The 24,188-nt window shown below is 48.9% G+C and overlaps 1 protein-coding gene across 10 annotated transcripts in view; it reads right to left on the bottom strand.

The window, feature by feature from the left end:
• The window catches only part of PDE9A (phosphodiesterase 9A), a 43,024-nt gene extending 18,836 nt beyond the window's left edge, over positions 1-24,188 (bottom strand). Inside the window, exons 1-7 of one of the 10 annotated variants that reach the window (XM_048064274.2) lie at positions 23,815-24,188; positions 23,020-23,082; positions 12,833-12,903; positions 11,250-11,327; positions 9,663-9,706; positions 4,071-4,125; positions 3,197-3,267 (exon numbers count right to left, since the gene is read on the bottom strand). In XM_048064274.2, the coding sequence (XP_047920231.1) occupies positions 3,197-3,267; positions 4,071-4,125; positions 9,663-9,706; positions 11,250-11,327; positions 12,833-12,903; positions 23,020-23,082; positions 23,815-23,883 (451 nt within the window). In that variant the 5' untranslated portion in view covers positions 23,884-24,188. Of the gene's footprint in view, positions 1-3,196; positions 3,268-4,070; positions 4,126-4,942; positions 5,103-5,276; positions 5,579-5,703; positions 6,582-9,662; positions 9,707-11,249; positions 11,328-12,832; positions 12,904-23,019; positions 23,083-23,814 lie in introns of those variants that run through there. The other 9 variants (XM_013181371.3, XM_013181375.3, XM_013181372.3 and 6 more) reach the window with 9 other exon arrangements.

Below are 24,188 nucleotides of genomic sequence, written 5' to 3'. Positions count from 1 at the left end.
CATTGCTGGGTACAGAGAAGCCAAAGCGAGACTGCAGGAGTGAGAGAGGAACATTGAAAAATTTTGACTGCAACCATTGATTTCATCTTTATAGGTATTGAAGATCTGTCACATGTTTTTGCCAATCAATTGTGCAATCAAAGGTTATTTCTGCATGCGGTACAGAAAATCCTATATCCCCCCTCTCTGTGTAATTAGGAGAGCCACGAGGCAGAAAGTTTGATTGCCTGTTCGTGCTGCAATGCATTTCGGTCCACGCAGCTGGGACACCCCTGCGCAGGGCGAGTGCAGGGATATTCTCCCTTCCCCTCTTGTGAACTGCCAGCACGCCCAAGGACGTAACGTGGCACCGTTTATTAGGAACATGTCATTCACAGGTAGTCATTTCACAGCTCATTTGTGTGCTGAACTCATCGCTTGCATGGCCAAGCTGTGGTTCAAGGAGCTCGAGGGAAGGTGCAATGGGCCGATCAGCATTCAGTCACTTTCTTAGAAGATAAGCACCGAAATCATACTGACCTGGAGGGGAACATGAACGTGATGAAAAACTGTCTTGGAAGGGCACAGCTCTGCAGTTAAGCAGAGACCTCATTTCTTTATGCTGGTAATAACAAAGATTGCTTTTGGATGAAGAACCAGGGAAGGGGAAAAAAAAACAGATGATTTTGAACCAAGCCAAAAATGTCATCTACCAGGAGAGGGAAGGAAAAGGAGTTTGATTTATGCTTGATCACAGGGATACCCTCCGCTAAAAAACCCCATTTCCAGATGAACATGTATTTTTGTCTAGCACCGTTGAAAGCAATTTCTTTGAGTGATCGCAAAGTGACAATAGAAGCAAGACGCTGTCCTGCTTAGTCAATATCTGCATTCTGGGGATCACATTGTGCTTTTTTGGATACCCAGTTGCTGCACTGCTATATATTCAAGGGTATCCACCTGGGGGAAGCTTGGGGGCTGCCGAAGTGGTGGCTGGTGCCTGTGCAAAGCAGCGGGAGCAGAGCAGGGTTACCAGACCCACAGGGTGGTAGGGCAGGCAACCGCGGAGGGGAGAGGAGATACGGTGCAAAATGGCAGCCCTGAGCGTTTTTCCCTGTTGCGTCTCTTCAGCTTGCTTCCAAATCCTCTCCAGGGGAGCAGGGAATTTACATAATTATTTTCTTAAGGTAGATGTGAGACGCTTACAAATTGTAAAGGGTTTTGCCAGCTCCCTCATCCATGTGTAGGCTGCTGCACAAAGCATTCCCAGCGCCTTCCCTGCATGGAGGCCTTGTCCAAGGAAGTCACGAGCTTTAGACTGGATCTAAAAAAATCACTTGAAAAGTTTTGGCTCCTTGAAACACATCTCTGCGATGCGGTCTCTGGACAGCAATGGGAAGGAAGCTGCAAACGTGCCATGTGAGGTGCAGATGTTGTGCTGTCGTGGGCACTTATCCCTGCACACACGACCCCGCCGGGGAAGAAGTCCTGGAGATCACACGTGAGAGTGGTGGGAAAGGGATCTCCGAAGGAGGCGGGAGAGAAGGCAAAACAAAAGCACAATTCTTTTCCCGTTCTGCTTGCAAATGATAAATGGCCTTGTCATGTGCGCTGATGAAGGGCCCATTATATTATTCTGCAGCAAGAAATACCTCCTGAAAAGACCCTGTGCTGTCTAAAGAAATCCTTGGGCTGCATCCAGCCCCGAGCAACCTCTGGGATCCCTGCTTGAGAGAGAAGGCTGGGCTCTCCCTCCCCCTCCGCTTTGCTTTGCAAACGTGCAAGCCTGGGAGCTGCAGATGTGGCTCCCTGGCGAATTCGGGAGATCCCACCTTGAGCAGCTGGGTGCCCTTGCAGAGAGGGAACCCAGGGAGCTCCTTCCCCCAGGCGGGGGCTGCCGGAGGTGCCATGGGGAGCAGCATTTAGCAGAACAGCAGCAGGTCGCCGCGTCTTGCATTTGCCTTGGCCAGCCCGTGGCTGGCCGGGCTCCTCGCAAGGGGGGGCCCTGGGTGGGCTCCCCTGCAGCTGCTCCTTGAACAAGACTGCTTTTTTTTTTTCCCTTTCCTGCTGACAAAGGCATCACTTTTGCTGAGCAGCTGCAGGGTCAAGGTAGCTTCTGGTTGAGGGAAATTTCAGGAAAACAACTTTTTCCATGAACCAGAAACTTTGGCGGTTTTTCTCTTTCTTTCTTTTATTTATTTATTTTTATTTCCCAGCCAGCCCCAGTGAGAAAGCGCTTTTTGCAGCTGTAGTGTCGGGGAAGTTTAAATGCTGCATATCAATGACGATGTGGCCTTCGGTGTCGAAACTGCGCCGTGTGACGGCGCCTTATTCATCCCCCTACCCTGCCTTTCCTGGATCTGTTCTATGCACAATATACTGAAAAACGACAAGTTGGATGCTGCCTGGAAAAAAAATAATCAGAAAAGGAGCTCTTTGACCAGATGAACTTGACTTCGTTGTTGCACAATAACTAAAACCAACCGTGTCACCGTCAACACACTAAACAAGCAAGGCAAGCTCGAAATGATGCTGCTGCTGCCTTGCACGTGCCAGGGGATGGCCAGGGCCGAGGAGGTGCAGACCCCTGTGCTCATGGCTCAGAAATCACAGGACAACGAGCAGTACCCCCCAGGTGGGTTTTGGAGTATGGTACGTTATGCATTCATTGATACTTCTGAGGTCACACTTTATTTGTGCCTCACACGCTGTGTGCAGGCATGCTGATGTGATCGTGCTGCAGGGAAAAGCCTAACCCCATTTCAGGCCTGTTCCCAGTAGGCAAAAAGCAGAAGGAGGTGTGCGACATACAATTACCAGAAATGTATTCAGGTCTTAGCGCCAACGCCGGCTTTTTGTCGTCAGCAAGAACAAGCCTGACGACAGCCTGATTAATAGGCAGTGCTTCCCAAAGGAGAAAAGCTCACCGAAAGACAAAATGTACGACCCGTGCGAATACCCAGCGCGCTGACCCAAAGCAGAAGGCAGCTGCGTTACCTTCCTGCAGTTAGCTAAGGAGGTAGCAGGGAGAGCTCGGGCTGCAGGTGTGTTAGCAGAGCGATGCTGTGGGGGAGCCCCCGCAGAGGGGTGGGGGGCTGCTGGGTGCAGGAGGGAGATGTGGGGCCGGGGCCGGGGAGGGCAGGGGATGCAGGAGGGGAAGGGGTGCTCCGGGGTGGGAGAGCAAGGGTTTCTGCGACGCGAGCACAGGGACACTCACATTCAACCTTTTTCTCCAGCATTGCCAAGTGATTAGCTACTTCCGTTTTCAGTTCATTGATTTTAAAAACCCTGGAAAGAAAACCCTCATGTATTAATGTCATACAGTTAGCGCCGTGTCGACCCTAGTTACAGACTGCCAGAAACTTTTCAGAGGATCGATCAGGGCCACTTGTGGCTGCCGTAAGGAAAAGATTTTCCATGGCAATGTCAAACTTTGGGGCAGAAAATCCACGTTTCATCTTCAGAAAATAAAATAATTAAAACCAAAGGATTTTGTCGTGGCTCTGTGAATCTGCTGCGGCTCTGCAACACTCCAGCACCCCCCTCTCCACAGTGACTTGCTGTTTGCTGCAACCCCCCCCTCGGGAAGCGATGTGAAACTGATAATGCTCTGCCCAACAGCAGCACCTCGGTGCTGGCACGCGCTGAAGCTCTCCTCTGAATTAACCTGGTGGTGTGCTGAGCCGTGGTGGAGTTGATCTGTCCTACCAAAACTAGCTGGGATGAAATTAGCAGCCCTACTGACGCTCAGGAATCCTCATTGAGGAGAGACGTATGCATGTGATAAAGGGAAAAAACGGAACAAATCAGTTGGGTTTTGTGTTCTACAAAGGAGCGTTTCATTTGCTTCCTAAGAGGGCAGAAGCACAGTAAGAACATTTAATTTTAGACCAAATATAAGCTAGAATTGCTCGTGGTTTAAGCTACTGCATTGCTCTCGGCAGGAGGTACGTGTGTACCTGGCCTAAATTCGGCAGGAAGAGAGGGATTTGAAAGAGATTTTAAATGCCTCTCTACCTCCTGTGAAAATTTCACTTCTGGCTGATAAAAGAAACAAAACTTTAAATAAATAATGATGTTCAGCATCCTACCTTGAGAACTGCTCAGCAATCTGTCCCAATAAATTCTGGAACAATTCTTCTTTATCTAAAACAACAGAAGGGAGACAAAAGACAAAATGAAAAGAGAGGAGACACACTCAGCATCCCTGCAAGGAGGGCTTTGACGACGAGGCATTCGGCCAAAAGTCATTCTTGGTCCCCTGAACGGTGTCAGCATTCGGGCACGCAGCTGAGTCCACCTTTCACCTGCCATCCTCTGCCTGGCAGAGCACAGACAAGCTCTCCCAGAAGTTTTCTGGGGGTGCTGGACCTCTGAGAGGCATCTTGTTTGAAGGAGACCCTTTTGGCATCTCCTGGGTGGGACGTGTGGGTCCACCAGCTCCCGAGGACTCCCTCGGCTACCTGCACACCCCAGGTGGCCGCAGGACGCCGGTGCGCCCATGCGGGGTGAGTTGCGCCTGTCCTGGACCGTGGGGTGCCTTCGTATGGCACCAGCTCACAGCCCCACTTCCCCGCAGAGCCGTGGGGCAGTGCCCAGGGGAAGGGGCTGTGCTGGGCGCCCCACGGCTGCCGGGGCGGCTGAGCAGGGCCGTGGGGCCAGGAGAGCCAGACTGGGGAAGCCCCGCGGGTGTAACCCACAGCACGCTGCAGCCGCGCTGCCTGCGGTGTGCACGTCCCTCCGGTCTCTCGTGCTCCAGGAGCGGAAATGTTTGCATGCTTTTCCTACACAGATCACCGAGCGCCCGCTTATCCCCTGCACAGAAGCACCCCGGTGGCATTTCGGGAGCTCCTTCTTGTGCTTTTCACAGCGCCCCTCATGAGTGCAATCACCTGCACGGAGTGCATCAGAAAGAAATGCAGCCCAGCACTCACAACATTCTCCTAAATAACAGCTCTTGTACCTGTTGAAAGGATTTGCAGTCACTCAGACATCGGAGACGCCAGAAATACTTGTCGAGAGCGTTCAGCTTTCGGCACAAAGCAGTTTGGCTGCTACCCCCGGGTCTCCAAACCGGAGCAAGCGCTCTGCGTGCGGGAGGGCTCCCATCTAACCCCCTCACTTCTGCTGCGACCCGATTCCCAGCGGAGCGGCTGGCAGCGCAGACGAGATCAGTTCTTATCTCGCAGACCCATTTTCCAGTTTCCTCGCTCTCACGCACGCACAAAAACAAGCCTGCCGCTGAAAACCCAACCGAGCAAGCACCGCGTCCTAGTTAAGACGGGAGGAAAGCTTACCGTAGGCAGCACCTGGGACGACAGGCGAGTCCGGCGGCGGGGATTATCAGAGCCACCCGTGCCCTCTCCCTGCACTGCTGCTCAGCGCTGACAGCGGCTGGAGCGTGCGGGAAGCTGACAAGTCCCCTATAAACACTGGCCCGGTAAAAAAACAACCAATCTTACTTTCACTCCCTCCCCCTGTCAAAACTCACTTGGAGTACTAGGACATTCTCATCCCAGGAACAGTCAGCTGCAATCTGATGTTTATGGATGTAATAAAAGACTTTCAAAACGAAGATGTATGTTTTTATAACCCTAGGGTGCAGTACAGATATATGACTAAGAGTGGCAGCTCGTCTCATCTTAAAGGGACAACGAGCCTTTTCTTTGCCCGGCTCCTTTCAGAGGGGTAGCCCCCGATTGTGAAGAAAATGAACAAGCTCACCGATGTCACTCAGTCTTGCTCATCCCCTCCTCTGCAAACAGGAAAGCCAGGTGTCCTTTTACTCTCTCTGCTACTGTCTGACTGCTTTTCCCCACGCTTCCAGGCAGGGCTGACACGCCAGGTCTCCCCAGCTCCCTTTCTCCTCAGCTGCTTTATTTTTTCACTGCAATTTCCCCTATGCCTTTTTCGGTTCCCCCGTCTTTTCCGCCACAGCCAAGAGATGCTGTGAGGTCGTAGGCGTCTGCCCTTCTTCTTCCACACTGTCTTGTTCTCAGGTGTGCCTGTGCCTTTGGCTCAGGTGCCTGCCTGTGTTTCCCCTTCTGTGGTTTGTTTGGATCTGGGCAGTCAGTGGAATTTAGCAAACAAACAGGCAGGTGGACACGCGCCTCAGGAAGGCGCGTGTTGAAAGCCCACGTCCATGAGTCGCATCACACCGGGTGCCAAATTCGCTTGGCAGCTCGGGTTAATTTGGGCTGCCGCATGCAAGCCCTCGCTAGGTGAATAATCCCAACGCAGCTGCCCTGCTCCCCACGCCAGCATCCGGGCTGCACGGCAGGCAGCGATGGGGGCAGCAGGGGGGACTTCTGCCTCTGCCTCTTCTCTCTTGCCTGAGCCGTGGGCGTGAACGTGCCCCCAAAAGGAAAAGAGATCCCAGAATATGAAGATTTAGACACAATGATGAGCTTCTGTGGCTTTACCAGCAACAAACAGGTACCCGCACAAGAGCCTGTGCTTTGAGTCGTCCAGGAAACCCAAGTGCTTCCCTGCTGAAGCTGCCCAAATGGCTGGTGGGCTGGCCTTGCCCCAGGCATGGGTCTTGTAGCAGACTCCTGCACCTGTCAAGACAGCTCTCCCACGTCAAGCAACATCCCTGGGGACAAAAGGTGGGCTTCCCTCCCTGCATTGTGGCTTCCACCCCCATCAGGGCAGCAGCAAGGGTGCTGCTCTCTCTGGATCTTCTCACCTGCTTTCCAGCGGCTGCTCACGTTGGAGGCCCCATCAGAAGGAGCCGTAGATGGTGGTATGGGGAGAGTGATGACCAAGCTCAGCACTTCTCATGCACTTTTGGGTTATGTCCCTCATGAGGGCTTTACAGACTCACTCAACCTTGTAGCGGCAGGAAAGCCTCAGCCCATGCTTCCCCCCAGGTAGGACCACTGTGGGTCAGGCCCATTGAGCACCACAATAACTCCTTCCTCCATGCTCTCAGAAGAAAAATAAACTTCAGTTGTATTTCTCAAGAGCGTGCTGCCATCAGGATTTGTTCCCTTAATTGGCATTTTCAGCAATTTTGCAGAGTGCCTGAACTCCAAGTACAGCTACAGCGCAGCCATCGGTTTGTGAGTTTTGAGCCTGTTCCAACTCGAGGACGCAGACCAGAGCCTCTCTGGTGTCAGGAGGGACAAGATGCCATCTCAGAGCGGTTTTGCAGGCCAGGTGAACATGGTGTCTGCCTGGGAGTTTAACCACTCCGAAGAAGGTGACAAGCAGAAGACAGCAGGCAATGCAACGGCCCCGCAGGCTTGGCCCTGCAGACAACTGGCCCCGCAGTGTTGCAGTGACCACCACTGCCTCCAACAGCCACTGAGTAATAACCTCTGTAATCCCAACCCTCTCCCCTGGCTACAGCCAGGAAATGAAGAACAGTTTCTTAGCAGGACTCTGGTGGATATCTCCTCCGCTGGATGAAAGCCACTGCTTGTATTTTCCTCCCGAAGGATTGTATTTTCCAGTCCCACCTTTTACAGCCTTTGTTCTGCTGAAGCATGCACCACTCTCTCCCAGCTGCTTGGGAGACTGCTGGAAAGAGGTGCGTCAGCTCCCAGCACTGTGGAAATCGGGGTGACCCTCTTTTGGCACGCTTTTGAAGAAGTTGCTTTGGGAGGCAGAATCACACAAGCAGAGTTGTTTCAGAAGTGATGGCTAGAACGGAGCTTTTCTATATGTTTTTTTCTTTTAATGAAGAAGAACAATTTCCCACTCTGCTCATTCTTCCTACTCTCAGCAAAATGTCAGGAATGCTTAAGATTAATGACAACCCATGTGAAAGAGAAACAGACACCAAGGAACACTCATTCCATCACACAGAGTTCAACTTTCTGCCTCTTTCCACAGCAGATTCTGTCTTATGCTTTGGCAACTTACCACCAGAATTTTTCTTGCCCTTTTCAGCTCAGATCTTTGGAAATCTTTCTTTTATAAAATCCAGGGAGGGAGCAGAGACCTTGCTGACACAGTGAGCTTCATTCAGCACAAAGCAGAGCCATGTGCTGTCAGCCAGGCTGAAAAATGAGGGCCCTGGGAAAGTGTGAGAAGTCATATATGGTCTTATAAAAATATACGGCTAGCTTCATGTGGAGGAAAAAAAAAAAAAGGCATTTTTTTCAGTAAGCTCTTCGACCGGCTTCTCTGCTGGTATACCATGGTGGCATTCCCCGGCACAGCCCCACCAGCATTCACCTTTCTCTATCTCAGGGTATGTGGATATTGGTTACACACACAGGGTGGTATATGCAGATAAACGCACTCCAGCCGAGACCCCACCTTGTCTGACCTGATGATGCATGCATGTACTCCTGGACTAGCAGCAGCGTGATGCTGCCCCTGCTGAGTTTGTTACAATAAGGAAATAGTTTAACAAACAGTTTCCTTCCCCTTAGTGGTCACGTGTGTCCCCTGGCTTTGGCTGGTGACACAGGACCAGTTTATGGCTTGCAACAAACTTCTCTGTGATAAAGTTCTTCCCTGTTTTCTCTCTGCTCTCTTTTGCTCTCTGCCTGCACAAGGGCCCGGCTGTTGCCTCTCCATGTCAACCCGGGCATCCTCCTTCATTGCCTAGCTGTGCCCTTTCCTATGGGCATCTCTGCTGTGGGGAACATGGACACCTCAGAGAGTGGCTTCAGTTCTCTGCACCTTCCCATCTATAAAAGACAGCACTGCGAGACACTGTGTTTTCTCGCACAACACAGGAGCCTAAGCAAGAAAAAGCAACTAGCAGGAAAACTGCCAAACTGCCTTGCCCCTGTCCCAGGAGCCTCAACCATCTCAGTAAACCATTTTTGTTCAGACACAGACTTCCTGGCTTCCTCCTGTTCTTCCCACGTGCTCTCCATTCCCCAAATGATCTTAACCTCTTGCCCCCGTCTCTCCTATCTTCCCATTTTACTCCTCCAGACTGTGTCCCCAGTGATGTTCCCTTCCCTCCCAAGGGCAGCTCCACAAGATACAGCCCAGGGTCCTGCTCAGGCTGCCTGAGAGAGAGTGGCAGGAGATACTGCAGTTGCACGGATGAGGGCTGCTGTGACTCAGACAATCTGCAGGAATTGCCCCAAGCAAATGCTCTGCTCCAGTGCCCAAGAGCTGCTGGCCTAAGCCCAACACCAGCACGCAAAGAAAAACAGTAAAAATGCCACTTCAGTCCTGCCTGTGGAGGACAACACTGCTGTGCGCTGGGGAACGTATTCCAGATGTCGTCTTTCATCCAGGCCTCCTTTAATCTTGTCAGGTGTATTTAAATATTTATTACACTCCGAGCTACTATGCCCACAACAGAAATTATGCTCCCTCCTCAGCCATTTGGAAATAACACAGGGTTCAAACGCAGTGCGCGGCTTTCAGCAGAGGTTTGCTGAGGGATGAACAAAGCACTGCGGGATGGGCTTTCAAACGTGGTCGGCAATGTCTTTGCAGAACCGCTGCTCTGTGCTGAGTCAGGCCCAGGCTGAGCACTTCGGAAGTCCCCTGGACCCCAGCCATTTCACCTCACCTTCAAAGATTTTGAAATTTGGGGACAAATATATATATATTTTTTAAACTTTCCTCCAGAATACTTTTCATTCTGCCATAGCTTCAACCACAACAGAATCATCTTTCTTCCTTGCATCTCAGCCACGTAATTTCTGAATGGAAATGACTGCAACCTCAGTTTTAGCAAATTCAGTTCAAAAGGGTTGTTTTACCTGAGAGCTGCCCAGTGGCAACAGGTATCACTTTGTAGGGAGACCTGGAAGAGTTGGAGAGGGTTGATGTTAGCAGTGCTGAGAAAGCAGCTTGTATTTCACATCTGTATTCCCTGAGGAGGAAAAGTATCACAGAATCACAGAATATCCCAAGTTGGAAGGGACCCACAAGGATCATCAGGTCCAACTACTGGATCCACACAGGACCACCCAAAAATCAGGCCTTATGGCTGAGAGCATTGTCCAAACACTTCCTGAACTCCAGGCTTGGAGCCAAGACCACTTGGAGTAGGCTTGGGGCTATGACCACTGCCCCGGGGAGCCTGTCCCAGTGCCCAACCACCCTCTGGGTGCAGACCCTTTCCCTAACCCCCAGCCTGACCCTCCCCTGTCCCAGCCCCATGCCGTTCCCTCGGGTCCTGTCGCTGTCCCCAGAGAGCAGAGCTCAGCGCCTGCCCCTCCGCTCCCCTCGTGAGGGAGCTGCAGGCCGCCATGAGGCCTCCCCTCGGCCTGCTCTGCTCTGGGCTGAGCAAACCAAGGGACCTCAGCCGCTCCTCATGCATCTTGCCCTCCTGACCCTTCACAATCTTTGTAGCCCTTCTTTGGACACTCTCTAATAGTTTTGTGTCCTTTTAGTGTGGTGCCCAAAACTGCACACAGTACTCAAGGTGAGGCCACACCAGTGCAGAGCAGAGCAGGACAATCACTTGTGACAATCACAGAATATCTGAACATATTCTAAGCCCGCTCAAAATCTGTCATTTTAAATATGGAGGGGCACTTTTTATGTACTATTAACCCTCGGTTTACTGCTGAACTAGATACAAGGAGATCTTTCTTGTGAAACAAACATGGTAAAAATGCCTCCTCTCTGGCAAGTCTCAAGAGCTTGCAGACTGAGATGGTGAGGAGCTCTGCTAGGCTGGAAGGAAGTTCCTGTGGTGGGGACCATGCTCATGGCACCCAGAGCAAGAGGTTGTAGCATTGTAGCATCATGTCTGCTGGGGCTCTGACACGTGGCACCAGTGTAGGTAACACCAGTGACAAGTCATGGTGAAATTTGCAATGGAATAAGTAACAGCAGAAGTAGGAACTGTGAGCAGTCACAGTAAAAATAAAAGTGCAAGGCTGAACAAGCAACAGGGAGCCAAGGAGAAAAAGAAAAAGGGATGTGGAGACAGGAAGGGCCAACGCCAGCGTGGAAGAGGCTTAACCTCATCAAAGACTTTGACTTCGCTTGCGGCTGATGTCACGGTTTGGTCCTAACAGAGCAGTAAAGGAGCCAGGGAACAAAGGAGCTGGGAGCCTTGACAGCAAACAGAGTGGGATGGGAACAGCTGTTCTACATTAAATACTTAAAAGCAGTATTTTTTCCTCAGACAATCACTCCTACTTTAATAACAAGCAAAAAAATCTTCAAAACCAGCCGGCATCAGTGTTATAAGCCAGCAGGCAGTTTGTGCTGTCACCTCCCTGCCCCTGGCAAGCTGCTCACCTCATGTTGCCTACAAGAGGCATTGCAGCCCAACACCCCCTCTCCCTTGGTCAAGACTCCCCTCTTGAGGAGCATGTTGCAGCAAGGCTTACCTCTCTGAGTTTGCTGGCATCGTCGGGTCAATGGATACCATACAATTGTCTGCTGTCAAGAGGGAGATGGTTGTGTTTCTGAAAAGTATGTTCCAGAGAGGTTTATTTGAGCGAGAAATGCTGGCTGAGATCCTGTGCTGCCATGCGCGGCGCATGGCCATTTTCCCTCGTGCAGCACTCCTGGCATGGCTGATGCTGCCCCGAACCCATTTTAACTTGGTGCAGAAAGGGTCAAAGCACAGGGCAGGGTAGGCTTGGTGTTTTGCCCATTTCAGTTACCAGAGATGTTACTGGCAAAACGTTAAGCGTGATCATCTTTGATCTCAGAGCGAACTTTGCTCCTTGGTAATTCTTGTATACTGTTGACTCATCAACTAATAATTTCTGTTGAAAAGCTATGTTTTGTGATACATTGACTAGGCAGCTATATATTGACTCACAATATACAAATCACTACCAGTCTTTAAATCATCTACTAACTCCCTTACCAAAACAAACAACACAAAAGTCTTGCTGAATATGGAGCCTTCATTTTCATCCTGTGCTAAGTGTGATATCATAGGTTCAAATGTAGGCCTTGAAGGTCTGTGCAGGCTCCAGGAGCCTGACTAGAGTGAATAGAATTGCAGAAGTCCTTTGCTGAAAATAAAAGGGCAAATATGCTGTGAACGCCCTACTCATGAATGACTCTGACTGCTAAACCAAGTTTCCTGCTTGATGGGGTGGAAGTATTTGACATCACAGGCAAAGGAAAGTTATTAATGTCTTTAATGTCAAATGGGAGGAAACAGCAAGGATAAACAGCAAAGGCCATTAATTCTGTCCAGCAACCTATGCAAATTCTGAGTCAGTATAGACCATTTTATCTTTCAGTCCCCAGATCTGGAGTCATATAACAAAACCACAATTAAAGGACTGACTTATTTTTTCCTGTGCCTTTTTTTTTTTTTTTTTTTTTATCATAAACCTGCACAGACAGACGTAAGCACCATGGCTTATTGCATGCTTCTGGGCATCTGCCTGGTGCTGCTTGAGGCCCACCTGCAGACAGCAGATGCCCTCTGGTAGGGGTGGGTTTGTGGCACGGCTGAGGGGCTGCCCTCCCTTTATTCTATAAAATGGTTCTCTTGGGTTACTCAGTTTGTCTGTCCCATGCCTGGGATTAGCCTGTATTGTACCTAAATAAAAAGTTTAGCACCTAGTGACAATGCTTCTCATTGGCCCCAAGTTTTTCCATTAAAATGCATGTTTTAAAAATACTGTTGCATTTCACTCAATATGGGGAATAAAATGGTATAATTGTGAGGCACGCAGAGCCCATATGTACTCTGGGCAGGGATTCTGCACTTGGTGTTATTTTTGTAGAGTAGCTCTGTTCTGTTCAAGGCGGCTAAACACCTGCCAGGGCTTCGTGCACTTTTCCAGCTGGGGCTGTCTGTGTTGCCCCAACTTCTTCTTCCAGAAGACTGGAATGAGAGAGAAGCCTGGAGAGCAGGTAACCAGATCATTTGGGGCCTGGCTTTAAAATGTCCCTAGAAGTAATGGAGCAAAAGTGAAATGAATGTCATAAATGAGAGGCCTACCTTGGTAACCCTGTTGCGATGCAGAAGAGGTCCATAATATCTCTGGAGTTGCAGTATTTACTGAAGATCACCTTCCAAACCAAACAGCAGCAGGGAGAAAATGAAGACAGAAGAGAGAAAGGACAGTTAGCTCCCAGTGGGAGATGAACTCTATTCAGGCTTGAACTGGGCCAATTTTAAGGCTCAGCCTACCATTCCAATTATCTGATTTGACTCGTGAGCTGGGATATTATATGCTCCCGCTTTAATACATTTGCTATTTTGTAATAAAAAAAGAAAGCTCCAGAGACCTAATTGCACTATTCAGAAGTAGAGCAATAATGTATGAGAACTGACAGCAGAAGGTATCGCATAATGCAGTAGAGTTGCAGGATGGCAACAACCGCAAATATAATGGAGCAACAGCCTGGATTTAGGAAGAAAACAACCCAAATTTAGGGAGCTCCTTGGTTGGTATAAAAATGTACTGCTATTTGGATTACACCAACTTAAACTCTCTGTAAGCAGAAGAGAGCATTTTTCTCCTCCAGTTGTGTCCAGTTCCGTGCAGTCTAACAGGCTGCGGTTGTTCCTGCTGCTAGGTCAAGGCTTAGACCTCGAGGGGTCAGCATCGGGGCTGGGAATGCAGCATTTGTTTGACCCCGTTGCCATACAGCCCTCAGTAACACAATCCCATATTCCTGGTAGTATGGGGATGTTACGTGATGCCCAACCCAGACCTCTGCTGCCCATGCTGGCGAAGCTGTGGGATGCTCTGCCAGCAAGGAGGGCAGGCATCTGCTAATGCCTTGATACAATGCAAGCTCTTGGAGTTTTAGAGGCAGTGCCAAGCCCTGGGGAGGCTGTGCTACAGTGAACACTGCCTCTGACACTTCCCCCTGCCCATGTCCAACTCCACGCTGCCGTCCCAGTGTGGGCTTTTCTGGCTTCTTTTCTCATCCGCCCCCCAATTCTCCTTACTCTCTTGCACCAGCATGGCCAGCCTGCCCTCAGGCTCCATCTCTGTGCCCACCTAGCCCTGCTGGGGTCTAGGTTGAGATTGTTATAAACATGATTTTTGGAGCTGGCGATTTAAGTAAACCTATCTCGCTGTCCTTCCTCCTGAAATATTGCAGAAATCAGGACAAAAACACAAGGTCTGGCCACCGTGACTCAGTCCTGTTGTGCATGCAATATGATACACCAAAACCTAATGCTGGAGCAATGCTTCAGGTCTCACTTTACATGGGTGGTTAAAAGCACCCTTATTTTTCAGCTAAGCATCATTAGTTGAATGATATCTGTGTCCTCAAGAGACGCCTGTGACTGATACAGAAATATACACTCACCTTCCCTGTTTTCCAACCCAGATGAACTTACACTAGGTAACATATTTACGTTACTAAAACTCAAGGCAATTAATTGCTTAGGTAGTTAATAAGTGTTACTGAGGAAATGGGTGGGACTAACGCCTGGGTGTGTTCTAAAAGGCTGTTTTGCTAACTTCCTCGGTGATTGACCCTTGTTTATTAAAATACAGTAGCAATCAAAGCAATAAAACATAGCTAATCAGGTTCAGATAGCACGGAAACCCTGCTCTGAGCAGAACGCAGCATCCTGTTGGAGTGATAGCTGCTAAAATTGGCTGACAGAGTACTGGGAAGCTGCTCCTGTACCAACAACTTGCATATGCGGCAGCTGAGCAGATGATGTTAATTGCAGCTGAATGCAGGGTAAAGGCTTGTGTTGTTCTGGGAGTGTTATTTCAGGTATTGAGGCTTCTTTTTCTGGAAATCAATTATTATTGAGTGGGACAGATAAGAGAGGAAAAGACTAAAAAGATATATATTTAAAAGACATTAAAGGTAAGAAAGCTGCCTGACTCAGAAAGCAGCAGGAGCTTTCATTTCATTGAGGATGAACGTTAATAATTCCATTACTCCACACAATAGTGAAAGAGTGGGAAGATAAAAAAAGACTGTAGATATTATTTTCTAGCTTATGAGCTATCTCCATACATGTTATTTATCTTTCCATACTTGGCATTTTTATTTAGGTTTACTAAAAGTGGATTTGTGAATCACCCACTGCACTTTGATACTCGTCTCAGGATGTAAATGGTTGTTCCCAGCTCTTGTGTTTCTTTTTTTTTTTTTTCCTTCTCTTTTTTCCTAATCAAAGAGCATATGCTACTAAAGTTCTCTGCTTTTGCAACCTGCTGAGCTTTTCTAACCAACTTCCTTCTCTTTTAAAACAAAGCAGACAGCCTCCAGCGTTTCCCAGGACTATGTAATTGTTCCTGTTATTGCCTGCAGGTTTATGTTCCCAATAAAACCAATGTCAGTTGTGCTGATGGAATACAACTGGAATGCATTTTGGAGAGACAGGAGGACAGTGCTGTGTACTATCGATGGCTCCAGCCCAGTAAAGGAATCCTATTTGCCTCAAGTCCATGTTCGTTGCAGGGACATTAGCACCACCAAGCTGATACAGTGACATTTGGCTTGTAGCCATACTTCAGCCAGCTGGGACGTATGGCTTCTCCCATGACCAGGGAAGGTGGCTGACCTGCAGCTTTGAGGATAGCCAGTCCTGCTGCCACTGGGTGGAGAAATGAGCACCTTCCACGCTCCCGTGAAGATGCAATTGGCAGGGCAGATGTCCTGAACCCATTGGTGTTTGGCCCAGGTCTCCATGACGATACTTTTCTGGCACCACTTGTAGGTCTGATCCAGACCCACAGCCAGCACTGAGGGATTTCACTGCCCTTCAAACCTCAGATGTCTCAGCGGTCTCTGACCCAGTCATCATCTTGCTTGGACCCCCCTTCCTATCCTGGTGGCAAGCCAGGAACTGCCACGACGTGTCCCAGCACCTCACTCCCTGCAGTATCGCCTGGGGCTGGAAGACAGCACTGCTTTGGACGGGAATGAGACCTTGCTATGGAGCAAACAGAAGCCAAAGGCAGGAGACCACGGCAGTTTCTAGAGCTGCAGTAGCAGGCTAAGGTCTTCCATGAACAGCACAAGACACTCAGTTGTCAGAGTCCCTTCTGAGGAAAAGACAGAGCCAAAATCATGTAAGTGGTCTCACAGAAGTGATACACTGCATGGGGAAGGAAAAATGAGGCTTCTGCTTCAGCTTGCAGATTGATGACTTAAATGCCACTAAGAAAATCAGCCCTGTGTAAACCCCGTTAATCGCATCTCCCTTGGATTTGTGCCAGGAGGGAAAGATGTTCCTCCAAAATGATGCAACATCTGCAAACAATTAGTTTCTTCTGTTAGAGAGTTAACATTATTTCATATTTCTGCCTTTTTTTTTTTTTCCCTGTTAGAATAACTTCTACCATGTGCAGAAAAATTACTGGAAAACTAGTCTTCCCTGAATGCTTAGTTGGGTCATTTTAATAACACTCCATCAAGACCAAGAAGTAGTCATTTGATTTAAGCAGGGAACTCTGTCTTCCTGCCTGGGAGAGTAACGCAAACGCAAAGCAAAGAGGGGAAAAGCAGAATGAATAATAACTCAGGCTTTTTGGAGTGGAAATAAGATGTTGATGAAGCATGCAGTGACTGTGAAGTAGGACAGCGTGACTCAAGTCGGATGCCTGGTTCCTGGCCCAGAGCTCACTTCTGTGGGGCTGAAACTGCAGCTGCTTTCTCTTCCGCAGTCCTTTCTGCATTTTTTGGAATATATATATATATATATATTTATATTTTTTTGGTCTTCCTCTGAAATAAGGGGTCATTCTCTCTTAATCCACAGTATCCACCTCTGGTATGGGACAAGGATTTTAAAGCCCCTCTCAGAAAGAGCAGGGATTGAGAGTCCTGGTGTCTGGCTGGTGTCCTCACTTAGAGGAGCAGTTTAGCATTAAGGACCATGATGGAGATGTTACTAAGGGACCACAGTGCGCATACTCTGTGACCTACCAGTTTACAACTAATTGCATTATATTTCGCTTTGAGATAGGATGGGTAAACACACGGCCTACAAATCCAATTTCTGTTCTATATTTGATCCTCAGAACAACCAATCTTCTCTGTACACTGCAAACCCCGTCCATAACGTTATCCTCTCCTGATCTGTTGTTGGTAATTGGGTTTCCTTCCAAGTATTTAACTGGCTTCTTTTTTTTACCCTAGTGAAACTCATAGATGAATAATGCAGGAATATTTTCAAAGCCAGCCTATGCTCAGTTTGCAGTCCTACTTCCTTTTGCCTGCTGTATTCAAGACTTTTAGCACTTGCTGGTGTTTTTCATTCAGCTCAGTGAGCAATGTTCAGAGTCAGGCCTTAAAGTGTGGAGGTAAAGCAATCTCAAATGATGATCTTTGACTAACGAGACTGAAGGATAGTGCGTCAGAAAAGACTCTGGTAAAACTCAGTTATGTATCTCTCATGGATCAGGGAAGCTGTTACTGCTTCTGTAATAGTAGTTTTCACATGGAGGATTTCTGAATGAGGCAGACGGCTGATGTGAAATTTTCATGGTGATTTTCCCTTTCTCTACAGCAGTCTGTGTTGTCCATGTCAAAATGAAGCAGGATACAGAGCTCTTAGATAACTCTGTAGAAATCACTGGAAGGAACTCATTTTTCTAGGCAAGTAAGCAAATAGATCTTCCTCAAAAAACAGTCACGAGTACCTACCTTATCAGGCATGGCTCTTGATATTCAACAGAAGCCTTACCTAACACCCCACATCTAAACATCTCCCAGGCTTCTCATTCATTGAATTCAGATACAAGTATTATAGCACGAGCCCAGCTATCTCCAAACTGTCCATTCTTTATTTCTTGCACTAATTAACAGTAGATACCTGGAAAACCACTCCATTTTTCTGAGCTTCGAACATTAAACAGTATTAAAAATAGTTTGCCAGCTTTGCCATCTGTTTGATGTGGTAGGAGCTTCGCTAAGAGGGGAAAAGAAAATAAATGTGTGTGTGTGTGCATAGGCCTGTGTGGGAAAGAAAAAGCGAGTGCCCTCGACAAAGAATCCTAACAGAAATTAAAACTGCCTGAGCTCTCCAGACCCTGCCTGTGTTAGGCAGTGAGGAACAGGACAGATTTTTCACTTTCAATGGCCAGAGTGCTGCAGCCCTGCTGGTTCACACTTACCTTCGAGCCGTGGCGCGGCTGGGCAACATTTGTTTCTACATGGCACCTACATGAAACGTACCAGTGGGATTCGTCTGACGTAGCTCAAAACGTCTACGTGCTAGATGTCTCATCCATGTTGCTCAGCTAGGCACCTGCTATTGCTGGTAGAGGACCACTTTCAAGGGGAAAGTCAGCCCACGCGTCTCCAAAATCCAGTCTAAGATGGGTTGAATCATCCTCTGGAGATACCGCCTGCCTCCCCAGTGCCTGTGGGGGAACCTACATGACTAGCTTGGAGCAGTCACCACTGACTTTTAGATGACTGTGGTTTATGTTTAAGTGGGGTGAATCCCGTTAGCTCCCTAATTATGTACACTACCCTGAAAAGAGAAACAGGAGCCAGACAGAGCTGATGCATCAGGATCCCGAGGCATGTGGTTGTATGGCAAGCTTCAGCTCCCATCCTTTATAACATTCCTGAACAGAAAGCTACGAGAAAGGAGATTTTTCTCTTTTTTAGGAAAATGTCCATGATGCAATGATATGTGTGACTCCCCTAGGGCAATCTTGGACATCCATTGAGAGGGACAGTATGAGAGAGGTGGTCTCTGGCACTATAAGTAAGGATCTCATCACTTTATAGAGTTGTTGGGGCTGTAGAGGAAAGAGGTTACATTAAAGAGAACCTTGTGCACCCTACTGACTCCACCAAAGGACATATTGACAGTATTCAGTCTTTCAGCAATAATGACTAAAGGAAGAATACAAGCGGGAACCAGCAAGGGAGATTTTGTGATGCTGAGCTGAAAGTTTCTTAGTTTCTACAGAAGATACAGAAATATTTCAACCTTTGACAATTAACTAAAATGTTTATAGTCTAGCTTCTATTAACACAGAAAGGGCACAGAATTGCTTCTAATGGAGTACTAAATGCAATTAACCCTGTAGCACATTAATGCATTAGGTTTGAAATGTTTCATAAACTGGGTGACAAAGATGCTTTAGGACCAAATGTCCTCGCTAAATGTGAGCTATGCTAGGCTGCTTGTTTCAAAAATACTAACAAAAATAATGATGCCTGATGTTCCAACATGCTTGATAATGTAGGGCTGGTAGAAGCGTGATGTTAGTCAACAGAGTAAGGAAAAGCAGCGAGAGGTGAAAGGCCGGTTTGCAGCTGTAGAAGTTAACCAGAAAGGTGCTAGAAACAAAATGGCTTTGTCTTGTTTGTACTACCAAAAGAGTCTCACATAAATAACGTGAGTTTCTATGGTTTGCTTGTCCAAATCCTTAAGTAGTGTTAGCAGGAGGGTGTTAAACTTACACTTTGTCTTGGCTAAAGTGAGCATGGTCTGCAATAGGTACAACAGACTACATGTGACCACAGAAAGCTCAGCACGGGTAAAGAAGACTTCCTGGTGGATGGCCGTGGAAGGGTGATGGAGCTATGCTGGAATTATGGAGCTGTGCTGGAATTGTGGCTTGGCCTCCTACGTGCTCAGAGGACGCTCATTGGGGAGGAAAGGCGGGAGGAAAGGCGAGAGATGCCTCAAGTACAACATTTTCTCTCAGTTTTTAAAAGCCTGTTTTGAAGCCATTATTACTCCCTCACATGTTTACATACTCTTTAGGTGCTGTAACATGAAGGAGTCTGACAGAACCTGCTGTTTATTTTTTGTTGCTTTACAATGAGGACATCCAGCAGCCACCTTGAGCTCACCGGGGCCAACTACAGTCGCAGAGCCAGAGCTGGGGTTGGCCAGACTCCAGCTGCGCCACCTTGCACCCTGAATCACCCACAGAGAGCTGCCAGTAACAAGAAAATGGCCTTGGTCCCACAAAAACGTATTTATGCCTCACTAAGGAGGCCAAGGAGGATTTGGGCATTGGAGGAACCTGCGAATGGTGGCCAGGCAGAGCAGCCCCAAGAGGTGTCCACGTCCCGACTGCCCGTGACCTCCTCCTCTGCACACCCCAGTGTATCACCCTGAAAACCAATGTGTATTGCGGTAAATCCTTCATCTAAACAGACATGGGACGAAGATGTGGGCAGTGCAGAGCATGCTTGTCCCCTGTGCCAAGAGAGTCACGGGGACTGTCTTGCAGCAATTAGGGGTGCAAAGATGTTTAATGGCCTTGAACTGATCATCATGCCACTATTTTTCTGCTGTGTTTTGTTTTTAATCTGAATCCATTTCGGCGTGTTAAAAATAGCACGGCGAGCTTTGGAAAAATCTGTTGGGTTTGCTGGAGTCTAGGCATTTATACCACAGTGGCTGTTGCTCTAATTAAAAAGAAAAGCTCACATGACAGAAACTATTCCTATGCCCTGACATTTCAGTGCAATAACCGCAGCACCAAAACGCAATCTTCACTTTGTTCTGCTCTTCGTGGACCTCAGGCCAAGGGGAGCAAGAGCTGTGGGTATCTCGTCCTGCTTGATGGGCCAGCACAGTAGACGCTGAGAAAGGTTGGAGTCAATACATTTCTCAGAGGAAAAGAAAGCTAATTTCTCTGCTCAGCATCCAAAATGACTCAGTAAACCAGCAAAATGACTCCAAAATTCTTGATTTGCTTTCTGAAGGGGAAGAAATATCACCCTGAGTGATCTCCTTGAATCTCTGACAAAAGCAGCAGTCCTCCTCATTTTTCCAGTTCATTCAGGCTCTGTAGGCTTCTGACTTTCCATCCTTGTTACAAATATGATGTTGATTAAGACACTGGAAACAGAAATCCTCTCAAGACAAGCATTTTCTCAGAAGAACTCCTTACAACTGTGTGAACAAAGCCACCACCCTGTGACATTTGAAAACAAGAGCCATGGAGCCACCCACCTGGGAATGTGGCCACTGGCTGGTTCTGCTTTCTCACCGCTTTAATCTCAAAGGTCAAAACCAAATGTTCCCCAGTAGTTTCTGTGTGGAAAAAAAATTAAAAATGACTGTGAGCTCCGTGCTGGTGGACTTTTAATTCGAAACAGACTCGACAGGAATTTTTCTTAAAAAAGCAGCCAAAGGGTTAATGACATTAAGAAGGCAAATAATACCACAGAGATGCTGCTGGTGGCTTGCTCAAGTTTTTCAAGGCAAACCTCGCTTCTCCACTGGCAGGCTGGGGGGCGTGGGTGCTTGACCCCATCTAGTGGCACTCCAGGATTGAGGAGAAATCCCTGCCCACCATGGTGCTGTGAGGTCTCCTTATCTTCCATGAAACAAGGGCACTGTTCCCCACTCCGTCTTCTCCTTCGTCTGGCAGCAAGCCCAGCTGTGTACAAGTGGGGCACGGACATGTCTCTCAGGTGTGTGAAGCCCTGGACATTAATGCAAAGTGCAGAGGGAGGTGGGTGACCAGGCAAGTGGCTTATGAACTTCTGAATGTCTCTGGGCAAGAGCATCCTTTAGAAACAGATAAATCCAGCGGTGCTGATTTCCCCAGGTGTGCATCCACATCATGTAGGCACTGATAAGGAGGGGCCTTATGCCAAAACCCCATTTTTCAATCAGCCCCAAGAACAAATGGCCTCTTTGAAGCGGGTCTGCGCAGGGCACTGCTTCAGCACGCAGCTGTAGTGCTGTAAAGCCTTTGATCTTCCTTCTCCAGCAGCCTCGGCAGGGCTGTCCCCTCCACCTCGTGCTTCGCTTGCGTCTCTGCCTCCACCAGGTCAGCAGGTGGTCACCCTACCGGCACCTTGGTCCCCTGTTTCTTGGCCGGGACACAGCTATCGGCAGGCCAAAACCTTCTCCTGGAGGACACAGAAGCCAGGCTTTTGGCTGTGAGCACCCACAGCGACATTCGTGCTGGAGTCATTCCCTTCCATGTGTCCATTCAACACCAGCAATTCGACTCCTCCAGCTCCAACCATTGCTGCAAACCACCGAGCCACGTCCCTTCGCCCTCCCCACTTGTGCCTCTCTGGACCTGATGACACACAAACCTACTTTGCTTAGTTCAGCTCTTGCTGCAGAGCGTTTTCAAGTGCTCATCTGCAACCTGCGGGCTCCCAGGAGTGGTGGCATGCAGCCCGCTGGGCCTGCGTTGTCCCTTCATTCGCTCCAGCGCAGAGGGGAAATCGCATCTTCCAAAACCAGCAGCACACCCCAAGGTCGCACTGGTTTAAGGTGCGGTGGAAACACAAAACTGACTATTAGTAATTGCCACCATGACTAATCGTCCTTGTAGCATGGCCAGTCCTGGCCATCACACAGCTCTGCCATGTCCAGCAAGCCAGTTGCAAGTTGGAGCTGAGCCCTTTCAAACTCAGCAAGCTCTGCTATAATGAAGCTCATACCTCATTACCGGCTCAGCATTGATTTAATGAGTTCCCTGTAGAAGCCTCAAATATTGCATTCCTCAGAAGATTAAGGGCTGCTTTTTTTCTCTCCAAGGGATGTTGTTACTGAGGAGGCATGAGGATCTGAGATATGCCCTGCTTACCCCTGGGTGAACCCCATTTACTCGGTATTTTTATAGCAGGAATCCTTCCAAACATTGCACAGATGGAATTTCACATCTGACAAAAGAAACAGATAACATTTATCGAGCAAAAAAATACTTAATGCCGCCTGAGTTTGCATTTGCTTGTTCATGCGATTGTGCCTCTTCTGTGCTTTCAGTGACAAAAGTGCTCTCCAGAGACTGGCTCTGTGAAAATGCTCTTTTTAAAACAAAACAAAAGAAAACAAAAAAAACACAGATGAATAAAAAAAACCAGCCAAAACCCAGTGGAGATGACAAACGATGTGATTTACTAACACCTACAGAAATGCTCCGTACTCTCTCAAAAGAGCAAACTCCCCCGGGTCCTGTTTCCGATGGCTGGCTCCACGGCAGTGCGCAGCGAGGCTGCTGGTGGCGGGGGTCCCCCGGGCAGTGACAGAGGGGACCGTGGGCAGTGGAGGCACGCGGGGTAGAGCACGGCAGAGCGTGAGCTCTGCCTTTGCCCTGTTCCTGTGGCCATTCATACACGAGAGAGAAGGGAAGGGGAAGGACATCTCCGCTGGTTTCTTTTTAAAGGAGAAAGACAAGGCGCGGCTGGGTGAAATGACAACTTAGAGCCGGAGCACAAAGGATGGATATTTGGATTTTGCAAGTCAGAGCTTACTTGTGAGCCTCTCGGTGGCTTTCGCTCTGTTTCATAAAAGGCACTCGGTCTGTGGCCAAGGAACTGCCGACAGAAAGAAGAAAAAGAGGACTGACTTACAAAAACACGGAGGCGTTTCCCTGTTTAAAAGCTGTGGGCTCTCTGCTCTACGGTGTGAGCTCTCCCCTTCAGCCAGAACACATTTTTCCCTGCAGTTTCCCCTGTGCTGTGAACCGTGGCTAAGCAAACAAGGCAGACTAACAGGAGTTCAAGATTTGATTAACATCCATCGACATTTACAACCGGCTTCACAAGGGCGGCGGGGCCCCGCGGCACCACAGCCGCACAGCAGCACCCGGCACCTGCCCGCCCTGTAACTTCCCGCTAGGAAAGCACCCGTCCTACAAGCCCACTGGTAGGCAATCCCAAAACAGCTCCGTGCTCTCCAGCTGCGGCGGCCGGGCTGAAAGCCCGGGGAACACCTCTCCGCCGGCAAAACTTTGCAAACACGTCAAGAGGCTGCTCTCGGAGAGGGGTCCTGCAACACTGAGAAACTCCCGCGCAGGCAGCGAGCGCCGGCAGCACCGGGCGCTCGCAGGCTGCCAGCAGCCCCTTCCCCATTAAATTAAAATCTGTGTACAAAAGCAGAAGCTGCTGAAGACCCCCCTCCCTTTCAAAAGAGGCTTGAAGCCCGCAGCGGTGCTGAATGCAGGCACGAGTCTCACTCGCCTTACAGAAAGAGGGCACCCAGCTAGCACAGCCTGCAGCCGCCGCTGCGTCCGGAGACGCCACTTTGCGAGAAAACAGCACAAGTACCTTTTGAATTCTTCCATCAACATCCAAATAAATACACTTGGGCCGGTAAGTTGAGGAGGCAGATCCCATCTTGCTACAGCCGGGCTTTTACTGGGCCTTTCCCCAGCGTCAAACAGAGCGGAAAACAAGGCTTATCCCACCAAGCCGAGCCACCGCTGCCTGGCAGTTTGGTGTCCCTGCTCCTCTGTGTCCCACTGCACTCTCATTCTGGGGAGGTCCCTCCTCTAACGTGCGCGCATTTTGCTGTGTCTCTGTCTCTCTGCCACCTCCTTCTAGTTGTGCTCCCCTCCGAATCCAGCTGCCTTGGGCAGGCAGGGATGCGCCTCCAGATGCTCTCCGTAAGTGCCCTCTCCATTCCCATGGCAACAGCCCCC

Source organism: Anser cygnoides, chromosome 1 (genome assembly GCF_040182565.1).
Source record: "Anser cygnoides isolate HZ-2024a breed goose chromosome 1, Taihu_goose_T2T_genome, whole genome shotgun sequence".
NCBI classification, from domain to species: Eukaryota; Metazoa; Chordata; class Aves; order Anseriformes; family Anatidae; genus Anser; species Anser cygnoides.
This window is presented reverse-complemented; position numbering and strand designations above follow the sequence as displayed.